Source organism: Peromyscus leucopus, chromosome 1, assembly GCF_004664715.2.
Source record: "Peromyscus leucopus breed LL Stock chromosome 1, UCI_PerLeu_2.1, whole genome shotgun sequence".
NCBI classification, from domain to species: domain Eukaryota; kingdom Metazoa; phylum Chordata; class Mammalia; order Rodentia; family Cricetidae; genus Peromyscus; species Peromyscus leucopus.
Genome location: NC_051063.1, coordinates 188360084 through 188386496, shown reverse-complemented (window position 1 = coordinate 188386496; position 26413 = coordinate 188360084). Strand labels below are relative to the sequence as shown.

The 26413-nt window shown below is 39.2% G+C and overlaps 2 protein-coding genes across 3 annotated transcripts in view; both read right to left on the bottom strand.

Annotated features, from left to right (window-relative positions):
• LOC114683966 (zinc finger protein 729-like) overlaps nt 1-26413 on the bottom strand; it is a 279247-nt gene that overhangs the window by 104241 nt on the left and 148593 nt on the right. The gene's annotated exons all lie outside the window — the stretch shown is intronic.
• Nucleotides 1665-14191, bottom strand: LOC114683968 (zinc finger protein 54-like). Of its 2 annotated transcripts, XM_037202601.1 has the most exons (5): nt 13922-14191; nt 12016-12101; nt 9043-9133; nt 6217-6343; nt 1665-4122 (listed from the first exon to the last, which is right to left on the bottom strand). In XM_037202601.1, the coding sequence occupies exons 3-5, from the start codon at nt 9070-9072 to the stop codon at nt 2108-2110; spliced, it is 2172 nt and encodes a 723-aa protein (XP_037058496.1). In that variant the 5' UTR covers nt 9073-9133; nt 12016-12101; nt 13922-14191; the 3' UTR covers nt 1665-2107. The 2 variants fall into 2 exon arrangements, with proteins under 2 accessions (XP_037058496.1, XP_037058493.1); XM_037202598.1 differs by lacking the exons at nt 12016-12101; nt 13922-14191 and having other exon boundaries at nt 9043-11090.

Sequence of the window (26413 nt, the reverse complement as noted above, 5' to 3'; positions counted from 1 at the left end):
AGATGTGTCCCACATGGGTAAATAATGCTGCCCCCAGACAACAGGGCTATTAAATGGAACTCTCTGTACCAGGAACATAATAAATAAATAAATAAATAAATAAATAAATAAATAAATAAATAAATAAGTAAATAAATAAGTAAATAAATAGGACTTACTTGGTCAGGAAGGTCACAGATGCACCCCAGACAAAATAGGTCATTGCCAGTGCTCTTGGTTAGACACCCTAAATACATGGTGTTGCTGAAGACACCAAATACTTTGGTTGCAAGATAGAGAGCAATCTTGAACTTACCAGGGAACTCTCCTTCCTGGTCACCTCTCATAGGCTGCTGGCAGAGAAATGATATCAGTGGCCTTACTTACCCCTGGATCCTACATCTTACAATAGCAACCTACTGGGCAAGATTTGTGCACTTGTGCAATACTGGCATGACTACTTATGGGCATAACCAACTTCTCTCTTGTTAGGTTTTGAGTCCTGCTCCATAGAGAGGAATTCATACCACGGTCACAAACCAAGGCTTGGGAAGTATAGGTCCAATGGTAGAACTTATTGATGTTTTGTTCAAGATCATGTTGTTCAAGAGTCATCTAAATATTCATGTTTATAATTATCAATTTGTACTACTCTCAACCTTGGTGAAAGAAGACTCTTCAAGTAGGTAGACTCGTAACTGTTCAGAAAGTACTAAGAACAGACGACTGTGTAAGATCGGGGCAATTACCATTTCTTCATGGCTCAGGGTGGGTCCTATGAGTCTCCTTTATCTTCATGAGGGTCTACTAACAGTTAATGGAAGCTATATAATTTTTTTTAACAGTGTGAAATAAATACACATATTTCTTCAGTAGTTCAAAATGAATTTCGGCATGTCCTCAGAATTTTTTTTTTTTTTTTTTTTTTTTATTAAAGATTTGGTTTTTCTCAATGGGGTTTCTCTGTATAGCTCTGGCTGTCTTAGAATTTGCACTGTGGATCAGGCTGAGCTCACAGAGATCCACCAAGCCCAGAGCCCTTGTGGATTCTCTTTGTGATATGCCTGTGTTGTCATGTGTACAGTTTATCTCTTTACAGTTTCTCACCTTCTTGATATTTTAAGGTTTGACTCTAGATTTTCAAAGAAAACAAAAGATGAGACTATTAGAGCATTTTCTTGTGTTTTGTTTCATATTGAATTTGCCTTTATATTGGTAATTTCAGCATTAGGTCAAGGATTTGTCAATTTCAATGCATTTGGTTCATGTGATTTCCAATGAACAGCAAGACATGGAGATTATATATGGTATACCTTTCTATGCTTTCTCTGAAGCATACATTTTGTGATGAACAGTACAATCAGAGGTCTTTGTCACATAGTTTTATGTTACTACATTTTGTCCTTATTTATTGTTTGTTTGTTTATTTATTTATTTAGAGACATGGTCTGTGTACTTCTGGCAGTCCTGGAACTCACTATGTGGGCCAAGATGACTCCAGACTAACTAAGTACTGGGATTAAAGGCATGCACTACTTAGCCTGGCATTATTATGAATTCTTGAATGCTGAACAAGATAAACTGTTCTTAGGTTGTTTTGTTTGTTTGTTTTTGAGGATGGGATTTCATTATGTAATAACCTTGGCTGTCCTGTAACTAGCTATGTAGATTAGGATGGCCTCAAACTCACATGTATCCACCTGCCTCTGCCTCCTCAATGCTGGGACTAAAGGCATATGGCACCACCACCTGGCTGAGAAATGATTTTATTACACCTTTCCCAGTGGCTGGATAAATGGGACTGCTCTTCTGGAGGACTGGAGCTCAATTCACAACACACACACATAGGTGCTTACAGCTGTCTGGAATTCTAGCTTCAGAGACTCTTATGCCCTCTTCTGGCCCCCACAGGCAACAGGCATACATTTAGTGCACAGAAATACCTGCAGACAAAGCACCCATACACATTTACAAAAAAAAAGTCACATAGCTACTATTGCAGATTTTAATTTAATATAAATTCTGTGATATTTTCTAAGATTTAAAACTTCATTAAGGGCTTTCACAAGTTTATGCTTCCATTATGTATACTGCTGGAATTTGTAAGCAGAGAATACCAAAAAAAATGCTATGTCATATTATTTACAATATTATTTTTCTCTCCAGTGTGAACTCTCTGATGTCTTCTAAGATTTGAAAGGTGGATATAGGACATGTCACAGTCTTTGCATTTGTGAAGTTTCTCTCCAGTATGAATTTTCTGATGTGCTCTGAGATAGGAGCACCTTGTAAAAGATTTGTCACATTCCTTACAACTGTAAGGTCTCTCTCCAGTGTGAACTCTCTGATGTGTTCTAAGATTTGACTTGTGGGTAAAGGACTTGTCACATTGCAGACATTTGTAAGGTCTCTCTCCAGTATGAAGTTTCTGATGTCTTCTGAGATTTGAAACCTGATTAAAGGATTTGTCACAGTCTTTGCATTTGTAAGGTTTCTCTCCAGTATGAATTTTCTGATGTATTTTAAGACTAGAAATCCGGAGAAAGGACATGTCACAGTCTTTGCATTTGTAGAGTTTCTCTCCAGTATGGATTTTCTGATGTGCTCTAAGATATGAGCATGTAGTAAAAGATTTGTCACATTCCTGACAAGTGTAAGGTCTCTCTCCAGTGTGAATTCTCTGATGTGTTCTCAGATGTGAGTTATGGGTAAAGGATTTGTCACATTCCATACATTTGTAAAGTTTCTCTCCAGTATGAATTTTCTGATGTGCTCTAAGTGTCGAGCGTGTAGTTAAAGATTTGCCACATTCCTTACATATGTAAGGTCTCTCTCCAGTATGAACTCTATGATGTGTTCTAAGATTTGATTGCTGGATGAAGGATTTGTCACATACTCCACATTTATAAGGTTTCTCTCCAGTATGAATTTTCTGATGTTCTCTAAGAGTTGAGCACTCAGGAAAAGATTTGTCACATTCCTTACATTTGTAAGGTTTCTCTCCAGTATGAACACTCTGATGTCTTCTAAGATGTGAGCACTTGGTGAAGGATTTGTCACATTGCACACATTTGTAAGGTTTCTCCCCAGTATGAATTTTCTGATGTGTTTTAAGAGTTGAGTTCACAGTAAAGGATTTGTCACACACCTCACATTTGTAAGGCTTTTCACCAGTATGAATTCTGTAATGCCTTTTAAGATGTGATAATTCAAGGAAGGGCTTACCACATTCTTTGCATTTGTAAAAAATTTCTAGAGAATGAGTTTTCTGATGCCATCTAAGTGATGAGTAGTGCGTAAAGGATCTGTCACACTCATTGCATTTGTAAGGCTTCTCTCCACTATGGAGTCTATAATGTCTTCTAAAGTGTGAAAGCTGATGAAAGACCTTGCCACATTCTTGGCAACTACAATGTTCCTCAGCAGTATGGATTTTCTGATGTGTCCTGAAACTGGAATGGTGGGCAAAGGATTTGTTACATTCCTTACATTTGTAAGGCTTCTCTCCAGTATGTATTTTCTGATGGCTTTTAAGAGCTGAGGACTGTCGAAATGACTTTCCACATTCTTTGCATTTGTAAGGTTTCTCCCCAGTATGAAGTCTTTGATGTATTCTAAGATTTGCACACTGGTTATAGGATTTGCCACAAAGGTTGCACTTGTAGGGTTTCTTTCCAGTATGAATTCTCTGATGTACAATGAGGTGTGAGGTGGTAATGAAACATTTCCTGCATTTACCACACTGGTATGGTTTCTCTCCAATGTAGATTGGTTGTTGCAAAACACTATATGCAGAGGCAAAATAGTCATCATCTTCTCCCTGCCTGTGCTCCTTCTTTGCAGTGTAGAGTCTCTGATCTTGAGTAAGGTTGGAACACAAACTTAAAGATTTCTCACAGTCTTTAGATTTGCAAGGGTCATCTCCAGTGTGCATGCTTTCATGTCTGTCTGGGTTTGATGAGTCAACACAGGCATCCCTGTGGTTACTGCATGTGTAGTTATTAGAGTTTTCTGTAGTTTCACTTGTTCTATAAAGTGCACATTTGGAGGACTGATGAACCATTTTGCCAAGTTCGTTACACTGACAAGACTCCTTTTCAGTCTTCACATGTGGATGGATAGGGTCACATTTGCAATAGTTCTCTGAAAATGAGTACAGTTCAGATTATTAGGTCTTGTTGCAATAAAAACTTATGATAAATGAATGTCTCTCTAAGTTCTCTCTTAAGATAAGTCAACCAGCAACTACCTAGACATTTTTCTTTCACTGTATTTCAATATATTCTCACAAAAACAGCACAACAGTCTTCAAGGGTCTGTGATATGACAGATATCTCATCCTTATTGAAAATGTCTAATGGCAAAAGATGAATCAGGAAATTGAAGAATTAGCAATTAGCTTTGGGATGGAGCTCATTGATTGATTATATTTAGAATACATGTCTCTATCTTTAAATATTTCTTCTCAGAAATTGATGAAGAGGAGTTTAATCCAATCCCAGGTTCACAAGGTTTGTACATGCTAAGTGATAGGCAAAGAGGAGTACTATACAGAAGACCCAATTCCTTTAAAGAATAAGTCTTACGTAAAAACATAGCAGGGTTTATTTTTCTGCAGAAAAACCCATTAGATCTTCAAAAGTAATGGATGCAAGCCAAGTATTCTGCCAGACACCAGAGGCTCTAGATTGTTTGAGGCAAGGCTGTCATGGACAGCTATTGCTTATTTCTACCCTCCACTGTCTGAGCTCCACACACTGCTGTGTTTCTTAACTTTCCTCATAGGGTTATTCTCAAGTCCACTATGTACACGGACTCCTGAGATTATTTTCCAGAAGGGTGTCTGTGTGTTTTCCATTAAGGATGTAATATGAAGATATGTATACAAGGAAGGCATGGGTGAGAAATCATGAGTTTTCCAGGATGGACCTAGAAATGATCATATGAGTGAGGTAACCCAGACCCAGAAAGACAGACACTGCATGTTTTCTCTCATAGGAAGTTCCTAGCTCCAAATCTTCAGATATGAATATACAACCTGGAATAACTGCAGTAACAATAAAAGTAAAAAGAAAGTATTGTGTTGTGTGGGTGAGTCAGTTTAAAAAATAATCATACTTCATGGACTCATGTTGGACTTAACATTTGTAAAAAGATTCCAATCTGATGTCAGCACAGTCAAATAAATTTGCATTTTGTACTAGTATTGTCATAATTCAGATGCATAAGACACAACGTGTTCTAACATTTACAACAGACAGGATGCTTCCTGGGGCCAGGACACTACACTAAGTTAAATGATCAAGAATCCTTTCAAGCTGGAGAGATGGCTCAGTGGTTAAGAGCACCACCTGCTCTTCCAGAGGTCCTGAGTTCAACCACATGGTGGCTCACAACTATCTCTAGTGGAATCTGATGCCCTCTTCTGGCATAAAGTTGTACATGCAGATAGAGCATTCATCTACATAAATAAATAATAAAATCTTTTTTTAAAAAAAAGAAGAAACCTTTCAAGTGGAACTGAATATCACAAGAACACCCTTATCTCTTCCTTTCTCTTTCACTTGAGGCTGTCACTGTTGTCCTGCTCATTCCCTAGCCCACCCTGGTTGTGGCTACCCTCTCCTCTCCACATTCCAGGGCAATCTCATTTGCTCCGGACAGGTGACCAGGCCTACCTTCCAATACAATAATCCATGTGTTTTCTGAGGTAGCCCATGACCCATGCTAGAATTTTTAGAAAGAAGACAGACATCTAACACAGTACTGGGCTCAGTACATTAAGAGAACACAAAGTAGAGGAATGATTTCCCAATTGCTATTTCCTGTCGAATCTTCAGCATATATATGTGTGTGTGTGTGTGTGTGTGTGTGTGTGTGTGTGTGTGTGTGTGTATGTATATATATATGGAAAATTTTCAGTTTGCACATTTTGAGTATTTTTCACAATTAAAACCATGTCAGGTACAACGGTGGACATGGAGCTCTAATATATGGGTGTAAATATTATAGGATACTAAGTTTATGAGTGCATTGTGGAGCCAAAATGAGGGGTGCATGATACCTCTAACATAGAAAATGTTAACAAAAAATTAAATTCCATGAAAAAGTTCTTTTCTACTAACAAACTTTCCCGAGTCTCCTGCTGTTTCTAAGACAGCTTAACAGAGTTTACAATCTATAATGCCAGTACACACAAAGGATTAGTTAGGAATTTTAGAAGCAAAATATTCTCACCCACAGAGACCAGGTTGCTATAATTCTCCAACATGACATCAATGTACAAAGCCCGCTGAGCGGAGTCCAGGCATTCCCACTCCTCCTGGGGAAAGTCCACAGTCACATCCCTGAATGTCAACAGACCCTAAAACAAAAAAGTACAGTTTGATTATGTTTTACAGGACACAGTGCTTTCCTGGAGGGATGTAGATGAGTGAAGATATTTAAAAAAGATTTCTAATATAGTCATATTGTATAATGGATTTTTCACCTCTGTGAAAGCAGACTGACACAATAGTCTTACAAGCATATACACAAAACAACAGACATTTAAGGTCTGGACACAGTTATCTATCTGTTATGGATGCAGTGTTTATGTTACACAGGATCACAGCAGACATGTCTCAGAAGGGATATTCATGATGACAAAATGGGCTTTAAACGCTGTAGCTGTAGATCATGCTAAAACACTGACACAAATCAATCCTGTGTGTACTTGGACCTTACGTGACTCTAGTCTATCAGGCTCAGTTGGGATGTTTAAACTCTAGGTCCAATGCCATTCCATAAAGAGAAGGGAGTAGATGTGAAAGGTAGAATTCATGACTGGCTTTATAGGCAAAGAATTTTGGCTGTAACAATAACAATGAGTATAACAGCATTTCATACTGTCAGGTAATGGACACCAGTTATGAAAAGGATATAAAGCTAAGTGTTTTTCTAGTTCTAATTTTGTCATAGTTTTTTTTCTTTTTTTGTAGCAGATAAATTCATAAAAATATATTTAATAGCTAAAATATCTTACTATTATACATCCCAGGGGCTCAGGAGAGAGAACTACTAACGGCGAGGACTATTTTCAGGAAATAGAATCTCAGCACACCAAGCTCTGTAGTCCACTTGCTTTAATTCCTCTGGCATAACATCCTATATACACAGCTTCAGTTCTGTTCTCATGCCTAGTTCCCTTCTTGCCTGATTTCTCTCTATACTTATCTATTGCTCCCTCTAAGTTCTATCTTAATTCTCTCATCTTAATTCTGCCTCATCAAGGTCCTTTTCAGCTTGTTCTTACTTAGTTAGTACTTCCCCATCTGGCTCTTCCTCATCTTCCATCTCGTTCCTCTGGTACTCACTTCTAGCCCTTCAATCTAGTTCTTCCCCATCTCAGTTTGTTCCTTGCAAGTTCTTAACCGTCTAGTTCTTCCATTCTCTTTTCTCTTCTCTGACTCTCCATGCCCTGGAAGTCCTGGTATATAAAGCCAGGCTTCCAGGGTCAAACAGAGAGATGATAAGAATCACATTGAGAGGCAATAATCGTTAATTATCATTTGCAACCCCAAAGGGAAGTGACCAATGGGGAAATGAATAAACTAAAGGCTAAATTCGGGTAATATCTAAGAAGAGGGATCTTATGTGCTCAACTATTAAACTCTTAAACGTGATTAGTAGAAAATGTTAAGAATCTATAAGTTGCTAGGTCAATGGGAGAAAATAAAACTGTCTTCTTTTTTCCTGTGGCTCCTATCTGTCCAAGCTATCTGCCGTTTTTTCTGCAGGGTGGGGGAAAGTGTGCTGAGTCGCTAGGCAACCTGTGTACAGCTAGATGCCTTTGGTGATAGTTAAAGGGACATCTGGAACTAGAGTTAAGGTTTGGGAAAGGAAGAAGCAAAGCTTAATTGGCACATCCACCAGGCCTTCTCAAATGGGTAGCCTGGATGCTTAACTCTGTTCTTAGAAAGTACAGAGGTATCTCTGATAAGGTACTTTCCTCCATCTGGGGATGGACCTGGCCGGATGCTGCCAATGATGATAATTACAGGGAGGCTTGAACTGGGGTTCTGGCTGAGCATAGCTGTCAGCGCAGAAGGTTATCTAAATATTCCTAGAAGTGGTTAGGTAAGGAGTTAGAGGTCTATAAAGAGAGTAATATATATATATATATATATATATATATATATATATATATATATATATATATATATATATATATATATGAAAGGAGGGTCCAAGCTAAATTGTGTAAAGCTATCACTTAAGGTCCACCTGACCTAGGCAGTGTCTCCTTGTGGAATTTATCTTAAATCAGGAGACTTGTATGTGGACTGTTATTACTGCTAGTCCTTGAAAGTGGCCAAGGGAGATATCTGATTCCAGAGAAAGCCTTTCCTGAGGCTGTTCTCCAAATACCTGGAATGTGTATGTCCAGAGAGTGATCAGTCCACACTGTTAGCCCTTCTAAGGGAAAAGTCAATTGGAAAAACTATGAAGGCACACATGATTTTCATAACAGAAGACAGCTGATATATAACAAGCCAAGTAACACCAAAAATTCCTTGGGATTTGGCTTCCTCTAGAGGAATTCCCTGATCCCTCCAGGTAGTGACTTTGCCATAACCAGCTGAGTTCTTATGATATATTTCTGTGGCCTGCAGCAAAATATAAATATAAAATTCCATGTGAGGCTCCAGAACTTCTGTTCCCAATGACTATTCTTACTGTACATTGAGAGGGCTGGAGAGATGACTCAGGCGTTAGGAGCACTGGCTGCTCATCCAGAGGACCCAGGTTCAATTCCCAGCACCCACATGGCAACTCACAACTGTAACTTCCATTTCAAGAGATATAACACCTTCACACCAATGCACATAAAGTTAAATAAATTATTTTTTAAAAAAGTACCTTGAGTTGTATAGTCTTTAGGTCTGGTTAATTTCAATGTGTGATTTTGTTGTTTAAACACTTTTCATAGTAAAATTAAAAAAATTATGAGAAGCAGAAAATTAAAGGCTTGCAATATCTGAATATATAACATTTCTACAAAGAGTGGACATGACCACTGACCTGGGACATGCTTACTGGAGAATCAGCCATTTCTTTCTGTTTCTCTTCTTTGAGTTTTTCTTTCAGGAACAATGAATAGATGACTTGCTGCCTTTTCATATAAAGGGTCAAAAAGAAAAAGCAAAAGTTAATACTGAAAGCTTACAGAACAATATTAAACCATATGAAAAGACCCAAGCAACAGAATACACCAGGTGTCTGGTCAATGATCCCAAAGCCGGAAGAGTACGGAACAACATTTGAAGCTTGGAGAAAAAAAAAGTCACTATCAACCATATTGTTACATCTATATTAGAACTGATAAAGACGTAAGTGTAGTTCAAGATATTTATGAAGCAAGACAATTCATTTCAACAAAGCAGGACAGCAGACAATATATCAAAGGCAAATACAGGAAAATCAGAGGGAGTATCCATGAGAACATGGGAAATAATAAATTTCATGTAAGGAATAGATAAATATAGGAAAACTGGGAAGTAATCATCCATAGGCAAGACAGTAAAGCAATAATTCTCACAGAGAAGGAAGAGGAATGTTCCCAATAATCCAACCAGCAGTAACATCAAAAGCAAAAGCACAGAGAGTAAGAACTCCATCAAAAAAATATCTAGCCACTCTCAAAATCAATATAGAAAATCCTCAATTAAATAAATCCTCAAGTTAATATAGCACATGACCCACTGCTCCACTCCTTGGCACTTGCTGAATGAATTCAATATCCCACTTCACAGATACTTGCTCAGCCGTGTTCACTGCTGCTCTACTCACAATAGCTACAAAAGGGAAACAACCTATATGTCCCCAATTGACAGACGGATAATGAAAATGGGGTTCATATACACTATGCAATATTATTCACCTGCAAAGAACATTGAAATCATGAGTTTTGCAGCTAAATGGATGGACCTAGAAAAGATCATATGAGTGAGGTTACCTGGACCCAGAAAGATAGACAATGCATTCATGTTCTCTCTCATAGGAAGTTCCTAGCTCCAAATGTTCAGATGTGAGTACACAACCTGGAGTAACTGCAGTAACCAGGAAAGTAAGAAGAGAATATTGTGGAGTGTGGGTGAGTAATAGAGACAGGAGTAATAGGGAACAAGAGATCTGAAGGGAGAAATGGAAATACAGGGAGGGATTTAACTATGGAGAAGGGACAGATATAAACAGAAGAAGGAGGGCAAGGATTTCTAAACAGTCATAAGGAATCCAACTATTCATTAAATATTACCCATCTAGGAAAAATGCCTACAATACATGTAAGTCTGACTATGCATATATACTTAGAGTGTAAATGAAAATTCCCCATCTGGCCTGATAATGCTCCCCACCAGAGCCACGGATTTTCTAAGAAAATGACCAACACCAGTGTAAGAAGCCTGTTTTGAAGCTGTTTGTCACAGCTGTCCAAGAGACTCTCAAAACATTTTAGGCTATTGCTGTTATCCGTGGTTGCCTCCTAGAGGTAGATGGTTTATATCACCAGTTCAAACCTCATGACATTTAAACTTCCCACAATAACCTTCACAGAAATAGTACAGAGAAACCTAGAATTTATGTTGACATAAATTCCCTGGGTACAGAGCAGCCCTAGGAAAATGTTTCAATGCTCAAGCTATCCCAGTGTGATTCCAGATCAGAGCAACCAATACAGCAACAGATCCAGAACATGCCCAGTAGCAATATCCAGGTGAACGTCACCAAAATACCACAAATATATGTTGCAGATTAGATACCCTCTTCAAATAGTGGCACTGGGAAAAGTATCTATCCCAATATAAAAACATGAGCCTGGGTTCAAATCTCTCCTACCATATAATGAATCATCAACCTTCATGTATGATCTAAAACAGTGAATCCTGCAGAGTAACACAAAGGCGAACACTTGAAACAAGAGCAGAACCAGACAAATAGTACTGGGTAAAATAAGAAACATCCAGGTAAATGGTAATAATTAAAAGTATGAAGAGACAGTCTATACAGCAGATACACTTAATAGCTATCTATTTATACTACAATGGATAATACAGAACCTATCAAAAACACAAAGGAAGCAAATGATAATATAATCAATAAGTAGGCAAATGGATCGAACAGACTGTGTGCAACAGCAGTTTTAAGGGCCAATATGTACATATTTAAAAGCTCTACTGTGGTGATATTTTATTTGTGATCTAACAAATAAAGCTTGCCTGAAGATCAGAGTGCAGAGCTAAGCCACTAGCTAGCCATGGAGGCCAGGCAGTAGTGGCACACACCTTCAATCCCAGCACTTGGGATCTCATGCCTTTGCTCCCAGTACTTGGGAGGCACACAAAGGAGTTTAACAGTGTGTAAATATAGTTCCTGATTTCTTATAAAACTATATTGGCGGCCGGGCGGTGGTGGCGCACGCCTTTAGTCCCAGCACTCGGGAGGCAGAGGCAGGCAGATCTCTGTGAGTTCGAGGCCAGCCTGGTCTCCAAAGCGAGCTCCAGGAAAGGCACAAAGCTACACAGAGAAACCCTGTCTCGAAAAACCAAAAAAAAAAACCAAAAAAAAAAAAAAAAACCAAAACTATATTGGCATTATTTTCAGAAATGGAGACATTAACAGTAAAAGGTACAGAAATGTGTTAGAATTTCAAAAGCTACAGGATTATGAAAACAATAAATAAACCTAGAGATATTAATTTTGATTATTTTATAATACACTATAATCATAAAAATGAAAATCAATGAATACTGTTATGAAGACATGGGCAGCATCACTCACAAACATACTCAGTTACAATTTTACTTGCCCTCTCGTATCAGTGCTTCTGTAGAACCTGTTTTTACACCTACTGCAGGATATCTTTCTGAGATCGTTCTCAGTGGAAATCTCCAGAATTATTTCTAGTGAAACAGAATGTGGCAAAACTGATTTCATGTCCCACTTCCACATTCACTTGATCCCCTTTCCACTCCTTCACCAATATCTTCACCATACCTGGACCCTTAGCTCCTGTCTCCTCTCTCCTTCCAGGCCACTTTGTTCTGCTACACAGGTGAGCAGGTCTGGGTGATCAGTGAGACCTGCAAGTGAGAAAGAGATTGTTCAGGAAGCACCTGGATTTCTTACACAGTATTGTGCTGAGTAAAGAGAAAAAAAAAAATACAGGATTATACAAGTAATTCCTCAATTGTCATGCAGGGTCAGAATACTGATAATATTTAGAAAGCATTTTCAGTTAGTAGAGTAACTTGAATGCCACTTCCAATCACACCTCAGTCAAATCTCAGGGACAGAAATGGAACTGAATGATTGGGATGAGAATATCACACACTACTGACACTCTGAATTTATAACAGACCCAATATGATAGAAGCCTTACACCTCTCAAATGGACAGACACTTGCAGAGCAATTTGCCAAGAAACCCTAAGAAGGAGCAAGGGAGACTGCAGGCAAACTGTTCTCACCCACAGAAACCAGACTGCTGCAATTCTGCAACATCCAGTCTCTGCACAAAGCCCTCAGAGCAGGGTCCAGGCATGGCCCCTCCTCCTGGGAGAAGTCCCCAGTCACACCGCTGCCTGTCAACAGACCACAAAATGAAACACAGCAGTTTGAACACTGGGGAGACAGATGTGGGTGGAACGGGGTAAGTTTGAGTCCAGCCTGGACTACAAAGTGAGTTTTGATCCAGAGAGAGCAACACAATGAATTCAGGACTCAAACACAGCAAACACAAGAACCAAAAATAACAGTTTGGTCATGTGTCCGTGGACAGAGTGCTTTTCTTTAACCAAGGAGGGAAAAGATTCCTCTAGACATTTTTTTCTTATGTAGATAAGTTATTGTAATTATTCAAAAGCTGCTTTCTAACATTATCCTATACTATAATACCTTTCCATTTCTTTTTACTTTTTTTTTTTCTCCCTGAGACAGAGTTTCACTGTGTAGATCCAGCTCTCCTTAAACTTGCTCTGTAGGCCAGGCTGACAAGGAACTCCCAGATCCACCTGCCTCTGCCTCCCAAATGCTGGGATTAAAGGAGTGTGCCATCACCACCATATGGCTGATAACGACTTTTCTAACTGTGAAAATACTGTGACCTAATAGGCAAGAAAGTATACTGTGCTTTCCCAGGCTCTAAGTTGCACACTAACAAATCAGCACAAAAATACATACACATTGCTGTTTTCTTTTCTTTTCTTTTTTTGAGACAGGGTCTCACCATGAAGCTCTGGCTCTCCTGGAACTTGTTAGGTAGACCAGGCTGACCTCTAACACACTGAGGTCCACCTGCCTCTGCCTCCCCTGTGGTGGGATTAAAGGTGTGTGCCACCAAACCTGTCAAAGACACTTTTCAAAACGCTCTATTTACATCACAAAGTGTATACGTGTCAGATGAAAATTTAATGGCAGACAAAAAGTTTACTTTTAAATGTTAATGTTTACAACCATATCTATGGAACTCGCAAAAATATAATTTTGAATTCAATTTAATTTGCAGGCATTCATTTCATGACAAATATATAAAAGCTCTCTGAGAATGCCAAATCCCTAGTTCTATGTGCCATTCTCTTGAACAGCGAAGTGGTTTAACACGATAGTTGGAGTGGATGAATGTAAATTTGTCTTTTCCACCATAATAAAAGAGAACCGTGTTTACAAATATCAACACATAAATTCAGATATTCTAGTGGGTTGTTTTTCTGAGAATATTTTGGCAATCAGAAGATCAATGAAAAAACCATCAGGATTGTTCCAGTTAACATTATCTGAAATTTATCGCCAAGGGAAGACACCCACAGCAAAATTTCTGAGCCGGCTTCCTTATGAACAGCAGAGAAACTGCTCGCACCCCCGGTCCCTTCCCTCCCGTGTCCCAGCCCCGCAGCTCCTCTGACCTGGGAGGTTCCAGGGCCGCCGGGCTGCGGTTCCCGCCACTGCGCTGCTGACTGGTGACTTTCCCAGGCCGCCCCGCGCGGCGACTGCGGCTCCGGGGAGGTTTCGTGTCCCCGCGAGACTCCGCCGTGTCCTCCGCTCCCAGGTCTGCACCATGCAATCCCCGACCGTGCAGGACCCGGAGCAACGACAAGGAGCCGGCAATTGCTACTTCTGGCTTTGGCTCTTCTGTCCACTTCCTAGTCCTCTTTCACTAGGTTTCACAGCTTCCGTTTTCGTCACTCCTCTAAATCCTCCCACTTCCACCCACCTAAGATCCAACACCCTCCCAATTGCTCTTTCCGGGTGAGTGTCCCCGCCCCACTGAACCTTCCCTCCCACTCGGTCTCAGGTTGCCTTCCACACAGCTCCAGCTGTCAGGCTGCCCTGGACCTGCTCTGCACAGCCTCCCCACATGCTCGCTGCCAGCCTAGACCAGAACTGCACCTAGGAGGACGCTGCACCCCGGTATCTGACCCCCACAGTGAGTTCTGAACCCTTCGGATAAAAGACAGGCAGCCTAACCTCGACTTGACTACCTGGTCTACATACTTACACCAAAGGATAACAGGGTAAATTAGATGCCAACGTCCCATCGCTGACACAAATATAACAAATCAAAACCAAATACTGCAGTTGTGACTTGGGGAGAGACATTTCAGGAACTTGGGTTTTGAAAAGACAAAGGATTCTCCAGAAGTCAGTGGGCACTCTGTTGCTAACAGCCCAGGGCCGAATTCGTTTTGCGCTGTACTGCTCTCAGCACTAGATGGTGGTCTAGTCATTTTCCTAACTCAGAAACAAGTTAGTCTTCTGTGACTCAGACGCTAAAGGTGGTTTTTAGATAAAATATAGAAATTATTTTTTAATGCAATGGTGAATGCAGAGACTCTTGCTGTCCCACATGCAGAAAATAAGGGAGGTATGTGGTCGCAGGTCGAAAAAGCTCAGTTACCTCCCATCTATGTGTCTGGGAACATGAAGGAAGAGGAGGAGGAGAGGGAATAAGAAGGGAAAGAGGAGGAAGGGCTAAGACATGCTGTTGTCCAGATTCCATACAGCTGTTGTAATCAGTAACCAACAGCTGCTGTACTGACCTGCATGGACCTCACACTAGACCACAATCAGTCTAGGAAAGGGAAAGGCTCATAGAGCACGCCCTTTACTTCTCAAATATTGGTAATGGATGGATTGTAGAAGAAGAATCTCTGCCTTTAGCTGTAGTCCTCTGCTGAGCCCACCAGACTCCAACACATAGCTCTAAACCCACAGTCTCACAGATGGCCCTGGATAATCTCAGGGGATCCCAAGCAAAATTAATAGAGATGAACATAACAGAGAAATTTGTTGGAATTGTGGACCACGATAGTGGAGAGGTAGGAGAGAGAGTGGGCAGTATTTGACTTGCATGCACAAACACACACAGACTCTGTGTGTTTTTTTGTGTGTATCTGTGTGAGTGTGAAATAGCTAATAATAGGTTTGTTTTTTTTTCAATAGAGTTTCTCTGTGTAACCAAGACAGTCTTGGACCCAGCTCCCCCCCCCCCCCCAGACAGGGTTTCTCTTGTGTAGCTTTGCACCTTTCCTGGAGCTCACTTGGTAGCCCAGGCTGGCCTCGAACTCACAGAGATCCGCCTGGCTCTGCCTTCCGAGTGCTGGGATTAAAGGTGTGCGCCACCACCGCCCAGCCAAGGACCCAGCTTTTTTAAAGAGTAAACCAGGGTGGCCTTGAAGTTCCAGGGATCAGCCAGCCCCTTCCTCAGGAGTGGTGGAATTAAAGGCATTTGCCATCCTTCCGAGCTCAAAAAAGTTTTGAATGCATCAATCTGTAGTTTCTTTTTTGGTTGTATTATTATCTGGTGGATTTATTTATTTATTTATTTACTTATTTATTTATTTATTTATTTATCTATCTATTTATTTATTTATTTATTATTCATTCATTCATTTATTTATTTTTTTGGGTTTTTTTTTTTTTTTTTTTTTTTTTTTTTTGAGACAGGGTTTCTCTGTGTAGCTTTGCGCCTTTCCTGGAGCTCACTTGGTAGCCCAGGCTGGCCTCGAACTCACAGAGATCCGCCTGGCTCTGCCTCCCGAGTGCTGGGATTAAAGGCGTGCGCCACCAACGCCCTGCTCATTTATTTATTTTTCTAGCTTTTTTCTCCCCAAGACAGGGTTTCTCTGTGTAACAGCCCTGGCTTGTCTGGAACTCACTTTGAAGACCTGGCTGGCCTCAAACTCACTGAGATCCACCTACCTCTTCCTCTAGAACGTGGTGTGTGCTACCATGCTCAGCTCATTGTCTGATATAACCTCAGAGTCAGGAAGTCTTCCTTTTTTGTGTCAAGAAGTATTATAAGTATCAGCTTTGCTGTGAGTCTTTTTTCTGGAGTTCTGACAGAATCCTGTCAGTCTGGTCATGGGGTTGTTTTAAGGATGGCATTTTACAGCTGCTTTAGTTTTATTGCTACTTTTAGTTCTGTTTACCGTATTTATTTCATGTTGTTTAAATTTGGTATGTTATATTCACCTGGTGTGTTATATTCATCCATTTCAATTAGCGTTCTAATTTAGTATAACTGGTGTCTTTAATGTCAGTTAACAAAAGATCCACTTGATCACTCATTTCTACCATGTAGGCTGTGCAGTTACCTTGGGTAATTAATTGTCAAGATATGATAACAAGCCAGGTGGTAGCAGCACACACCTTTAATCCCAGCACTCAGGAGGTAGAGGCAAGCAGATCCCTGTGAGTTCAAGGCCAGCCTGGTCTACAGAGTGAGATCCAGGTCAGCAAAGGCTACACAGCAAAATCCTGTCTCCAAAGAACAAACAAACAAGCCGAGCGGTGGTGGCGCACGCCTTTAATCCCAGCACTCGGGAGGCAGAGGCAGGCGAATCTCTGTGAGTTCGAGGCCAGCCTGGTCTCCAAAGTGAGTTCCAGGAAAGGCGCAAAGCTACACAGAGAAACCCTGTCTCGAAAAACCAAAAAAAAAAAAAAAAAAAAAAAAAAGAACAAACAAACAAAAAGACTGATAATGAAAAGTTATTATGTATAGTTGGCCAATGTCAGGCAAGCCTTTTAACCCAACATTCAAGAGGCATGGGCAAGGGGAACTCTGAGTTCAAGGCCAGCAAGCTCTACATAGTGAGTCTCAGACAGCTGGAAATAAGGAGCTCTTGTCTCAAGATAAATTAAACTGCTCCTTGAGGAATTGCTTTCATGATACCAGAAGTACCATGCAAGCTTCCAAAGGTGGGAGCCAACCAACAGTCCCAGCCAGCTATGATGCCTATGAACCACATCAACTGTCATCTTGAAACAGTACCCTAAGAATGCAGTAGTGGCAAGCATACCTTGGTGGTAACCAACATTTGTTTCATTAGACTTAAGATCCTCTTAACAAAGGAGAAATCATGAGTGGTACTGGAAATCTAGCTACCTACAGGTGCTGGTGAAGACTTGGCTCTTGGAGGATAAGAAACAACCACCACTTTACTAAAGCACCACAATCTCTCCTTATACCCACAGGTAAGCTTAGTTTTCATTCCTCATCAAGGTAATATCTCTTTTTAACAGAGACCACAGCAAAAATCCAGAAATAATGAAAATGCAGAGTTGTGGAACCCAGGCCCACCGGGTACCTCTGTAAAACACTCCTGTCACTAAGGTTCAAGCACCATTTTTGAAGTGGGGGTATAAAGATTAAAAGAGGCAAAGGACCAAGGAGTTGTCTGTGAGGTGTGTCTCCTAGTGTATTAGTCAGGGTTCTCTACTGTAACAGAACTTATAGAATGAATATGTATAATGGGGATTTATTGGAATGACTTACAGGCTGCTTTCCAGTTAATTCAACAATGGCTGGTTGTAACAGAAAGTCTAAAAATCCTGTAGTTGCTTAATCCACAAAGCTGGATGTCTTGGCTGGTTTTCAGTATATGTTAGAATCCCAAAGAAGTAGACTCCAATGCTGGTGAAGGAATGTGAACACTAGATGTGTTAGCAAGAAAATGAGCCAACAAAACAGGCAATGAGCAAATGTTTCCTATTTCTATGTCCTTATATAGTCTTCCTGCAGAAGGTGTGGCCCAGCCTCTCTATCCTGATCAAAGGTGTGTGTGTCCTTCAGCCTCAAGATGTGGGTTAATGGCACTTGTCTTCCTATGTCCAAGTTCCAGACTAGAAGTGGATTCAGTCCCTTCAAAACAAGCAAAAATAATTTCACTGGTGTGCCCTTCATTTTTTCATTCCAATTCATTCCAGATGTAGTCAAGTTGACAACCAAGAATAACCATCACACCTAGCAATGCCAGAAACTTTGTCTATAAAAATCTCACCAACATGACTTCCTCAATGTGAGCTGGACAAGGATAAGAACAAGGGGAATGCCAAAGTGGATGGGGAAAAGCCCACGCTGCCTTAACCTTACACAGAGAACTACAGACAACTGGGGGATGGTGGGAGCAGGAGAACTAGTTTCCTCCAGGGAAGAGCACACCAGCTGGTTATTCAATGCCAAATAGTCAGCATTGAAGACATGCATACAAGTAACATATGTGTTGAGTTGTTTATTTACAAATATGTATATATACACATAGACATATATGTATGCAATAACATTTAATGAAAAAGATGTCATGAATTTGAAAGTCAGCAGCAATGGTATATGGGAGGATCTGTCTGGAGGAAAGTGAATGGAGAAATGTTCTAATAATATCACAATTCCAATTAAAAATGTAAAAAAAAAAAAAAAAGAAAAACAAAAAGGAAATGAACACAACCACAAACCCAAACTGAAACCAAGAGTAATAAAAAAATGTTATATACCTATCAGGGAAATGCAGACTAGGACTCCATTAAACTTCCATAATGCCCTTGATACAATGTCAATCATCAGGAATAGAAATGATAACTGATGTTAGCATACATGTGGGGAAAGGAGGTCACACACTGCTGTTGTCAGGAGAACTAGAAATCAACTTTTGAAATCAGTCTAGATATGCCCCCAATAATGAATAAGTGAAAGAAAGAAAACTACAGTGTGACACAAAGCACTGATGTGTGACACTATTCCTATGGAAACAATGACAACATCTACTTATCACAGTTGAGGGACCAGTGACAAATCAAAGCTGGGAACCAACAAAGTCTAAGTTGGTGAACTAATGAGGTTTCTGTTCATTTTCTTAATTAGAGCTGTTTTGTCTCCATGCATGTCTGTGTTCCATGTGTTTCCCTGGTGCTCAATGTGGCCAGAGGAGAGCATTGGATGCCCTGGAGTTGAGGTTATAGATTGAGTGCCCATGTGAGGGTGCTGGTAATTCAAAGTGAGTCTTCTGAAAGAGCACACAGTGCTCTCAACTACTGAGTCTTCTCTAAAGTCAAATCGACTAGTGAGTTTTAATGGGCTGAGTTACAAGAGTGTGGGTGAGGTGTTACTTTAGTAGCACAGAGGACTCAATGACAGCTGCATCATCCTGTGAGGGTGATGGCTAATGAAGCTGAAAACCTAGGAATCCCTGCACAGCTTGCAGGCAGCTCAAGAATGATTGGAAGTGTCTTTTAAGTCACCCACTACCTCCTCTAGGTAGCCTGTCTATCTTGTCTGTTCCAGTCAGCTTGGCTGTGTCTGCTTCATGGCAGGTCTGAGCTGCTTTTGTGCAGCTCAGCTTGTCTGACAGTGTCAGTAGTCCTTACTGATTATGCATGCTTGAGGGAGGAGGGCACTAGCGAATCTTGCCAGTTTCTGTGACTTCCCGAAGCTATTAATTTGTGTATTTCTGAGCTTTGGGAGCTTCTCTGCAGGATGAAATATTTCACAAGAGTGACAATCAACTCTTGTATCAGGACCCCTTTGGGGTTTCATATCAGACATCTGGCATATTAGACATTAGATATTACGTTATAATTCATAATAGTAGCAAAATTACAGTTACGATGTAGCAACTAAAATAATTTTAGACTATAATAGAACACAAATTGTTGGTTCTGAGAGTCTGAAACTAGATAAGCAGGTACAAGAGTCCACATAAAGCAATTTTTAAATTGAGCAGCAAAAAATGGAGTGGTCTGGGACAACTGTACAGACCTTGGAGCTGACTGTGTCCCTGAACGTTCATTCATCAAGTATTTAATCACAAAAACACAACATCTGTGCCAAATTATAATTAAATTTATACCCATCAGGATGTAGAATTTACTGGCTTTTCCTATGTGTTCCATCACGGTCAGCAGTGGTGATATTTTGCTTGTGCTCCAACAAAGAAAGCTTGCCTGAAAATCAGAGGGTGGAGCTAGCCATTAGTTAACCATAGAGGTCTGGATGTCTGTAGAGACAGGAGACAAGAAGTGATATGGCTGGCCTGAGAGAGGAATATAAGGCAGGTGGAGACAGGAGCTCAGCCCCATTTTCAGTGTGAGAAGTCATGGAGGTAAGAGGTGACTTTGGCTAGCTCCATTACTTCTCTGATCGTTCAGCATTTACCCATTTTTTTTGACTCCGGGTTTTTATTATTAAGAACAGTTAGAACTCATGCTATATCTGGTGTCCAGCTTTTGGGGCATGAATTCACAGAAAAGCTGCTTGCTTGTGGCTTTGCAGCCACTGGTACAGGTTGGAGCTGCACTCGACCAGAGTCACTATCTCCCTGCTAGGTTTTCCTTTCTTTTCCCAAGCTCCGTGCAGCAAACTCCACAGGTATTTGGGATCCAAACACTGCTGGAGTTAGCCCCTCATAACCAGCCAGCTCTGCTTTTAGGCACCTTCCTCCTTGCTGTTCTTCCTGAAGATGATCCATTGTATGCATTTTTCAGACAGTGTTTTCCCTCTCCCAGTGAGTTGGGGGCTTTCTCTGGAACCCCTCCTCAAATTGCTGCAGAACTAGGTAGCTGCCTTGAAATCCTGCTCAGGCTTCTAACGTTCTACGAAGAAGTCATCAACCTCACATCCTCACCATCATTGTCTGCAGATTAGGTAAAACAATTGGGATTCTTAAAGGGGGGAATTAGTTAAAAGGGAGAGGTTTTACCACATTAAAAAATGAGAAACACTATTACAATGGAGGGAGTTAGGTCTCTGTATAATATGCTGGAGAGTTTGAAATGGAACAATTAAATAAGATGATGATCAATTTAGATGGAATTTACATAATGTCTATTATAAACATTATAGGTTTTATCATTTTTGTTTTATCACTAAAAAAGTTGGTTAATATGAATGCTAAGATAAAAGTTTTAGAAAAAATTATTAAAGCATATCATAGAGATATTCAGATCCAGACAGACAAATTTAAAAGAGAACCAATCTCAGAATTGCATTATAAGGTTAGAGAGGAACAGCCTAAGGTTTTCAAACAACCAACTTTAATTTATCCAGTAACCTTACAGGAATTGCCAAATGATAGATATCCCCAAGGCTGTGTAAGAGCTGAATGGACTCCTGTGGAATTGACAGATTTATGGAGATTCAAGGAAATGATACTCTTATATGGCATGCATTCACCTTTTGTGAAGCAGGTGTTAAACTCATGGTCAACTTGGTTACAGAAGCCTTGGAGCCTGATACTCAATTACAGTGGAGGACCTGATGGAAAGATGAGACTAAGACCATTGAACAAGGAAGTAGGGCTAGAGGTATGGAACTTTCCCAAGAGCAACTTCTTGGAGAGGGAGGTTATGCTACAAAGGCAATCTCTATATGATGACCACACTCTGGCTTTATGCCACACAGTGGCCTTGAATTCTTGGGACATAATTGAAGAAGTAGGAAAGAAAACATACTCATTACTAAAGTTATGCAGGGACCAAAAGGAACCTTTACTGATTTCTTACAAAGATTGACTTCAGCAATAAATTCAGAAGCTAGACAAATAATAATTGAATCTGGCTTTTAAAAATGCTAATGTACAATGCAAAGGGGTAAGTAGGCTGTTAAAGGCAAAATCATCACCCTTAGCAGAATTGATCTAAGATACAGTCAATATTGAATCTCATAACCATGATGATACTTGGGTAGGAGAGATGATTTGTAGAGGTTTGAAGAAAAATCAAAATGTCAGGTGTTTCAATTGCAGTAAATGAGGTCACCGTAAATGAGGTCACCTAAAAAGAGATTGTAAACAGGGCATTCCTAGAAACAATGATTTTTCTTAGAATAATTTTTTTTTTTTTTTTTTTTTTTTTGGTTTTTCGAGACAGGGTTTCTCTGTGCAGCTTTGCGCCTTTCCTGGAGCTCACTTGGTAGCCCAGGCTGGCCTCAAACTCACAGAGATCCTCCTGGCTCTGCCTCCCGAGTGCTGGGATTAAAGGCGTGCGCCACCAACGCCCAGCTAGAATAATCTTAACAGAATGCCCTTACCCTCTGGAGTATGCAGGTGTGGCAAGGGCAGACATTGGACTAATAAATGTAGTTCAACAAGAGACAGTCAAGGTAATCGTTTGCCATCTGGAAATACCTTGAGGGGCCTCTTGCAGTCCCTCATGTAACATTTGGTTCAGTCCTTTTCTGGAGAAAACTCCTTCTCAGAGCCATTAAAAAACGTAATGCCTATTGTAAAAAACCACACCACTCTGGATGATAGAACAGTTATAGAAGAGAGAACAAAAAATTCAGGAGAAATTGTAAAGCAAATATTTTGGCAAACTTCTATAAAAAACATAGACAAAAATTTAAAATACAAACAAATGAAATTGCTATTGAAGACACGTGTGGATGTAACAATAATTGCAGTAGAATCTTGGCATTCAAATTGGCCTCTTCATGAGGTAAATGTTCAGCTTTTAGTTATTGGAACATTATCTCAGATAAAATAGAGTGTGAGATGGGTCTAATGTATAGGGACAGAAGGACAGAGAGGAAAATGAAAGCCATATGTAGCTAACATAGCAATGAATTTATGAGGATGTAATTTGTCACACTGATGGAATACTCAAATTAACATTCCTCCAATTTCAGAAACAACACATAAATTAACATGTTTCTCAGAAAAATATTAGAAAATATTTTAAAAAATAGTCACTGACCATTCAGATTGTACAAGAACAGAGTACAACAGCTGCTGTTCTTTCAAAGGCACCAACAGCCCTACCTTTATAATGGTTGACACACAAACCTGTACGGGTTGAGCAATGGCCTTTAACATCAAAGAAACTGAAGACCTTAGAACACCTGCTACAGAAGCAGTTAAATGCGCAGCATATTCAAGAATCAACCAGCCCTTGGAATTCTCCTGTATTAATTATTAAAAAGAAATCTAGAAAATGGAGAATGATAACAGATCTAAGAGCTGTTAATAAGGTGATTCAGCCAATGGGCTTTCCACAGTCTGGAATTCCTTTGCCTTCTCTATTACCTAAAAGATGGCCTCTTATGTTTATTGATTTAAAAGATTGTTTCTTCATTATACCTTTACAAGAAAAATACAGAGGAAAAATATGCCTTCATAGTGCCTATTTACAACAATTCTCAGCCTGTTAAGTGATATCAATGGAAGGTTTTCCCACAGGGAATGTTAAATAGCCCCACCCTGTGCCAGTATTTTGTATGACAGCCATCGGAAATGATACATAAGCAATTTTCTCAATCTATAATTTACCTAATTATGTGGATGACACTTTACTAGCTGCTTCAAATGCAGATACCTTAGAAAGAATGTTTGAAGAAGTAAAGAAAAATTTGCCTTGTTGGAGATTAAAAATTGCTCCTGAAAAAATACAAAGAGGAGATTGTATTAATTACTTGGGATATAAAATAGGCCTACAAAAAACTAGGCCCCAAAAGGTGCAAATTAGGAGAGATCAATTGTGGACTCTTAATGACTTTCAAAGATTGCTGGGAGACATTGCTCATCTATGGCCCACTACTGGAGTAAAAAATCAAGAACTGATTAATTTGTTTCAAACCTTCAAAGGTTACAAGGACTTAATTAGTCTAAGAGAATTATCAGCTGATGCTGAGAGAGAATGTGCTTTGGTGGAAAAGAAATTATAGAATGCACATGTGGATCATTTGGATTCAGAGCTTGATTGCATTCTGGTTATTTTATTCTCAATGCATTCTCCTACAGGAATATTAATACAGAGGGAATATATTATCTTAGAATGGATATTTTTTTTTTACCACATAAATAGAGTAAAATTAAAAACTTTTGTGGAAAGATCTGAGTTAATTCTAAAAGGAAAATTGAGACTTCATCAATTAGCAAGAATAGACCCTGCAGACATTGTAGTACCTTTTACTAATGATGAAATTGACAAATTATGAGCAGCAAGTGAACACTGGCAAAGAGCTTGCAGTAATTTTTTTGGGGTTGGGGTGAGATTAACAACAAATATCCCCAAAGCAAGAGAATTGAATTTATAAAGAAAACTGACTGGATCCTTCCTCATATTTTATGGGGAACACCAACATTTGGAGCATCTATATTTTATACTGATGCAAACAAATCAGGAGAGACAGCTTATAAATCAGGAACTTTAAGTAAAGTGGCTCAAATTCCTTATGATACTGTCCAAAAGTGAGAATTATATGGTATTCTGATGGTACTAATATATTTTATGGAAAGTCTTAACATAGTTACTGACTCTCAGTATGCAGAAAAAGTTATTTTACACATTGAAACTGCTGAATTTATTCCTGACGAGTAAGAATTAACTTTGTGATTTTATTCATATGAAATCAAGAAATATTCAGAAATAGAAATCATCACTTATATATAAGATACATCTGGTCCCTTATGGACCTGCCAGGCCTTTTAGCACAAGGTAATAATGAAATTGATAACTATTGATAGGAGATGGGCTGGATGCCTCAGTTTCATTAAAAAAAAATCGTGCCAATAGCACAGGTTTGAAAAATTGTTTTTCTAGTACTTGGCAAGAAGCCAAGGAAACTATAAAGAAGTGTCCTACTTATAAGGAAATGTCCTACTTGTTCTTTATACAACCAAAACGCCACTACCTGCAGGTAGTAACCCAATGGATACTCAAAGAAATGAAATCTGGCAGATGGATGTGTTTAATTTTGCAGAACTTGGAATATTAAAATATGTACACCATACCATAGATACATATTCAGGATTTCAATGGGCAACTGCTTTGAGTTCTGAAAAGGCTGATTCTGTAATCACTCATGTGTTAGAAGTTATGGTCATCATGGGTATACTTGTATAAATTAAGACTGACAATGCTCTAGCATGTCTCTAGTAAAATGAAACAGTTTTTTTGCTTAGTACAATATACAGCATATTACAGGTATACCACACAATCCTACAGAGCAAGCAGTTATAGAAAGATCAAATTGAACTGTAAAGATATGCTAAATTAACAGAAAGGGGTAATAAAGACCCTTAGAAATAGATTACATAATGCTTTATTAACTTTGAATTTTCTAAATGCTAATGAGAATAGAACAACAGCTGCAGAGAGACATTGGATAATAGAAAAAAAACACTACAGAATTAAATCAGCCTGTATACTTTAAAGATGTGCTGATCTCAGAATGGAAACCAGGACATGTGTTACGTTAGGGACAAGATTTTGCTTTTGTTTCTACAGGAGAAAATAAGCTATGGATACCATCAAAATTGATAAAGGTTCGATTTGAACAAGAGAGACCTCTTAATTAGAAGAGATGACAGTTCATCAATGCGGCCGTTGAATCTAAAACTAACCTATAAATCTAACAAATGCTTTTAATGTGATCAGATATCACTTGCCGAGAAGGAACCTCCCAAAATTAGGGTTTGGGAAGGCTTTTGTTTTTGTCTTCCAGGAGAATGAAGATAATCAGCTAAGGAATCTGAAGAACCACTGGACAAATGAGACATCTGTAGAAAAGAATGAATCATCCAGAGAAAATGTCCCAGAAAAAAAGAGTAAATTGTCCTATTGGTATATCACATCTCCAACCGGATAAAATTTCATAAATCTTCTCAAATGTTTGTTTCTGCAATTATCTATCAACATAAAATGCAAATGGTCTTTTTATAGTCCCAGTTCAATTAAAATTTAAAGCTGGCTTTGGAGTAGGAGTGTGGCTTTCTCCTTCTCTAAGCCCAAGCATGTTTGTTAAAGTAAAATCCAAAATCTCTGTCTCATGTCATAGAGCCACCTGATATTGAACAGAAGAAAAACCAAAATTAGGGACTATTCTATTGCTATATTATACTATTATGCTAATCTCATAATCCTTTGATTTTATTTTGACTCTAAAACTTTAAGGTATGAATATTATCACAAAATTTGATATATATATGCATATATATATAATCAATAATGGTTATACATAGTACTAATTCTAGAAATAGATTTCATCTAGCTCCCTATACATGATTTCATGTTTCAGTCTCTATCAAGTAACTGGGAATTAAATTTTCGTACTCTGGATGTACATAGCAAGTTATTGTTCTTTAACCTCTTTGAAATCGGCTGCATGTGACATATACAATGTTTAA

Coding starts and splice junctions, on each gene's coding strand:
- LOC114683968 (XM_037202598.1), bottom strand. CDS start 9,141: ATGAAAAGGCAGCAAGTCATCTATTCATTGTTCCTGAAAGAAAAACTC. Junction 6,344..9,042: donor CTCCAGTAAGCATGTCCCAG/GTCAGTGGTCAT, acceptor TTTTTGTTTTAG/GGTCTGTTGACATTCAGGGA. Junction 4,123..6,216: donor TAGCAACCTGGTCTCTGTGG/GTGAGAATATTT, acceptor ACTCATTTTCAG/AGAACTATTGCAAATGTGAC.